Raw genomic sequence first — 5,000 nt, forward strand, 5'->3', positions numbered from 1 at the left:
ATAATTCATCTATATAATTCATCTATATAATTCAACTATTTTGGTCATCTGTGTAATTTATCTAAATAATTCATCTATGTAATTCATCTATGTATAATTAATCTATATAATTCAACTATTTTGGTCATCTGTGTAATTTATCTAAATAATTCATCTATGTAATTCATCTATTTCTTTACAATAAGTCTATAAATAGCGACGGAGATCCGGCAGGATGTGATGCAGCGCTTCGGGTCAGTTCAACGACAATGAGAGTAACAGCTCACATCAAAGAGCTGCGGGGCGCCCAGCCGTCCCACAATGCACCGGGAGGCCCCCATTACTGTCAGTGGCCACCTGGTAACCTTTTTCCCCTTTGAAGAGGCGGATCAAAGGAAACGTGTCTTTGTGCTGCAGTGCATTTGTTCTGCCGGCTCTCATTGTCACTGCTTCTGTGGAGCAGGAAGTAAAAAGCTTCTTCCTTGTTGTGCTGAGGGGCGGAGCTTCTGAATCCCAGGTACGGGCCTGTATTCAACACCTTCTGGTCCATTAGTAACAAAACAGTTACTCAGGAACGGATATTTACAGTTGATTTCAACTTCATGTTCCACACGTTTCTGAGCAGCTCGCTGAAGGTTTGAACAAAATACCGATTCAGCATTTTTTATTTATTTATTTTCTAACGTGTCCGAGTGAACGACTATCTGCTGCACTCAGTGTTAGCGGAGGTTTAAGCTCCGCCCACAGGGAGACACGCAGAGATCAGAGGACACAACACACAGCAGAGACCCTCAGCTGGAAACAAACGATGCTCAGAAATGAGGTCATATAACATAAATAACAAAATAAACAGTTTACGGTGTATAAATATAAATATATACATATATATATATATATATATATATATATATATATACATACATAATATTTATAGATAATATTCTCACCAGCCGCGGGACGAAGTCGTCCGGTCAAGCCGTCGTCAGATTGACGGCGAACACGTGGTCTCTGAGGACATGAAAGCAGAGTCAGTGAACGCCTCGTTATTAATGTACGTGTCTGATTCATCAACACTTTATTTTCTTGGTGAATTTATTCACAATTAGGTCAAAAATCTGTAAAAATAAAGAAGACAAATGTTGTTCGTGTCCACAGTCCCGTTTTTAATCTGCTTGTTTTTTCATCTTCACAATTAAAAGCTGAATTAATTAAATATTTGAACTTTTTTTTCTTTAAAATCATTAAAGTAGCTGCAGGTTAATTTTATGTTGATTGAATGTTTCACCTTCAAACGTCTGTTTCATGAAAACAAGCAGAAACCTTCGAATAATCAGTTTATTATGAAGTGAGACAAATAAATTAAACTAATCTGCACTTTTTTAGGATGAAACAATTACTAAAAAGTTGGAGAGCAAATTTGATTAAATAATCGTTGTAGCTCTGGTAAAAGATTTGCTTCAGTTTGATGCCGTATTCGTCAATAAAAACTAATTTGTCGTTTCATTTAAGTTTAAAAAAAATCCTGTTAATTTCAGAATCTAATTTTAAAACTTTTTTTAAATATTTTGTCCAGAAAATTGACAGAAAAACAGCAAAAGCATCAAATCATCAAATCTGACATGAAAATGAAAAACATTTATGTGATAATAAAACAAACTAACTAAATAATTTTCCATTGATTGATCGACTGATGAATTAATTGTTGTCGGCAGTTCGTTGACCTCCAGAAGAAAAAAATGATTCTGGGTTTAAAATAAGAAACTTTTTCTGCTCGATAAAATAACGTCAAACTGTCTAAATGTTGATGTGTGTGTGTGTGTGTGTGTGTGTGTGTGTGTGTGTGTGTGTGTGTGTGTGTGTGTGTGTGTGTGTGTGTGTGTGTGTGTGAGACCTGGCAGCGATGTACAACATGTGGTTGATCCGTAACATCCTCTGGAAGTCCAGACCGAGACGCAGCGTGTCGTTGTCCTGCAGCAGACCGTTGAAACCACGATACTGGTACGACTCTGTAGACACACACACACACACACACACACACACACACACACACACACACACACACACACACACACACACACACACAGGAAGTAAAAGTTTGGTGTGAATCTTTGCTGACAGTCAGCTGCTGCAACAACAGTAAACTTTCTTCTACATGACATCATCATCCTCCTCCTCCTCCTCCTCTTTCTCCTCCTCCTCTTCCTCCTCCTCTTCCTCCTCCTCCTCCTCCTCGTCCAATCAGAGGCCATACTCACGCTCCCAGTTGACCACGCCGATCGGCTCCAGGTCTTTGGGGAAGGACGCGGGCGACGCCGCCTCGGACAGGAAACAGGAAGTGAACGTGAGAATAAGCAGCAGCAGCAGCGGAGGTGGTGGTGGAGGTGGTGGCGGCGGTCGCCATGGCGACTGCCAGTTGCTCGGTGCCATTTTGTAGGAAAGAGAGGGGAGGAAGGGAGGGGGGCTGGAGGGGAGAAGGGGGGGCAGTGATGTCAGCAGGTCATGGCGGCGGTCAGCTGTGAAGAGACGGAGAGAAAGAGGACGGTTGGACGAGAAGACAAAAACACGTAAAGGTTCGGAGATGTTCGGCTAGCAGCGATTAGCATTTAGCTTAGCTTCTAGCCCCGTAACAACCGGAGCTGCTCGTCACACGGTGATGGACAGGTACATTATATAGGTCGCTTCAGAGACACGTTCATTTGTATTTACTTTTAAATTTGTTCATGAAGTCAAACATCGATAAATTTGTATATAAATAAATTTGAAACTAAATTCGTAGACAGATAAATGAATACACATAAATTCATAAATAGACGAATTTGTATAAAAATATATTTGTGTCCAGAGAAGTTCATATTAAGATAAATTTGTATATGGATCATTTTTATGCAAAGAATTTAGACATAAATGGAAACCTGTATAAATAAATCTGTATACAGATAACATCGTATAAAGATAAATTTGTGAAAACATAAATAGGATTTAATTCAGTTTAATGTGTAAAATATTGATTATTATTCCCTGAAGTGAAAGTTAACGGATTTAAATCGATTTTATGTGAAAGATTTTCCTGTTACATCATCACACGGTGACTCAGCAGAAAAGAAGGCGACACGCTCTCATCTCCTCCTTCATCACCTCCTCCTATCGCCTCCTTCTGTCACACCGAGTGACAAATGAAAAAGAGAGACGTGCTCCTGGAGGTGACAAGCTTCCACTTCGCCTCCTCCTCCATCTCTCCCTCCTCCTCTTCCTCCTTTTAATCTTCCTCCTTTACTTCCTTTTCCTTTTCCTCCTGCTCTTTTTCCTCTTCCTCCTCCTCTTCCTCCTTTACCTCCTCTTCCTCCTCCTCTTCCTACGCTGAGATTGATTGCTATTCAGAGTACTTCATAATAATGACATCATTTTTAACATAACATTTTTTTCAAGAGGGGGCGGAGCTTCACCGTCCCAGACCGAAGAAGGATCGTCAGGTCTGGAGACACCAGCTGGGTTTTCTTTGTGTCACCGTGAATTCATCCCCCAGAGTCAGACTGTCAACACAGAGTTCCACCGGGACCTTCTGAGGGGAACATTCACTGGGAACCACCTGAACTGTGTTGCCATGGCAACAACGATCCCAACACGATTCTCACTTCTCGGGGAAACAGAAAAAAACACACGAGCGTCCCGTGTGCAAAAACACACGTTGAAATAAAGTCGTAAGAGAATGAAGAACCCAAATTTCAGGACGTTCTGCTGTAAGTTTGTGATGTCACAAAATCACACAACAAACTGGAATTAATCAGTTCATGTTTTGTTTCGTAAAGAACAGAAGAGATTTAGAAAATGAACTGCACGTCTTATTAGACAGTGTGTGTGTGTGTGTGTGTGTGTGTGTGTGTGTGTGTGTGTGTGTGTGTGTGTTTAGTGAATTAAAACACGTTTCACCAGCAAATAATTAACATGTGAAAAAAAATGAATTACCTGTGTTACAGCTCTCAATAGGAGTGCCTCTTCAGTGTGTGTGTGTGTGTGTGTGTGTGTGTGTGTGTGTGTGTGTGTGTGTGTGTGTGTGTGTGTGTGTGTGTGTGTTTTGTGTTCCTTAAATCATTAATTTGCTGCTCGGAGCCAAAGCAGCCGTGATGTCAATTCTCATTCAGAGAGACAAGCTGAGACAAACTGCCTGCTCTAATGAAGGAGTAGTCACACACACACACACACACACATACACACACACACACACACATCACACACACACACACACACACACACACACACACACACACACTCTCTCACCTTGGAGAGTAGGTGGCTTGTCTGCAGCCACGTTGCGTTTCTCGAATGTAATTCACACTTGAACACATGATGATAAATGTTCGTAGACTCCATCTGTAGTACCACTGAGGACCACTAGGGGCCGTCTCCATAGACTCCACCTGTAGTACCACTGAGGACCACTAGGGGCTGTCTCCATAGACTCCATCTGTAGTACCACTGAGGACCACTAGGGGCTGTCTCCATAGACTCCATCTGTAGTACCACTGAGGACCACTAGGGGCCGTCTCCATAGACTCCACCTGTAGTACCACTGAGGACCACTAGGGGCCGTCTCCATAGACTCCACCTGTAGTACCACTGAGGACCACTAGGGGCCGTCTCCATAGACTCCATCTGTAGTACCACTGAGGACCACTAGGGGCCGTCTCCATAGACTCCACCTGTAGTACCACTGAGGACCACTAGGGACCGTCTCCATAGACTCCACCTGTAGTACCACTGAGGACCACTAGGGGCCGTCTCCATAGACTCCACCTGTAGTACCACTGAGGACCACTAGGGGCCGTCTCCATAGACTCCACCTGTAGTACCACTGAGGACCACTAGGGGGCCCATAGACTCCACCTGTAGTACCACTGAGGACCCATCTGTAGTACCACTGAGGACCACTAGGGGCCGTCTCCATAGACTCCACCTGGGGCCACTATGGACCACTAGGGGCCGTCTCCATAGACTCCATCTGTAGTACCACTGAGGACCACTAG

At 43.0% G+C, this 5,000-nt stretch overlaps 1 protein-coding gene across 1 annotated transcript in view; it reads right to left on the minus strand.

The window, feature by feature from the left end:
* Positions 1 to 950: 950 nt before the first annotated feature.
* The window catches only part of LOC138636196 (semaphorin-6C-like), a 40,702-nt gene continuing 36,652 nt past the window's right edge, over positions 951 to 5,000 (minus strand). The window contains exons 4-6 of the mRNA XM_069724075.1: positions 2,235 to 2,492; positions 1,871 to 1,985; positions 951 to 987 (exon numbers count right to left, since the gene is read on the minus strand). Coding sequence (XP_069580176.1) covers positions 951 to 987; positions 1,871 to 1,985; positions 2,235 to 2,406 — 324 coding nt within the window. The 5' untranslated portion in view covers positions 2,407 to 2,492. The remainder of the gene's footprint in view (positions 988 to 1,870; positions 1,986 to 2,234; positions 2,493 to 5,000) is intronic.

Source organism: Brachyistius frenatus, unplaced genomic scaffold (assembly GCF_029030835.1).
Source record: "Brachyistius frenatus isolate BFR_SWC_R1_liver_20210118 unplaced genomic scaffold, ASM2903083v1 Contig_360, whole genome shotgun sequence".
Classification (NCBI taxonomy): domain Eukaryota; kingdom Metazoa; phylum Chordata; class Actinopteri; family Embiotocidae; genus Brachyistius; species Brachyistius frenatus.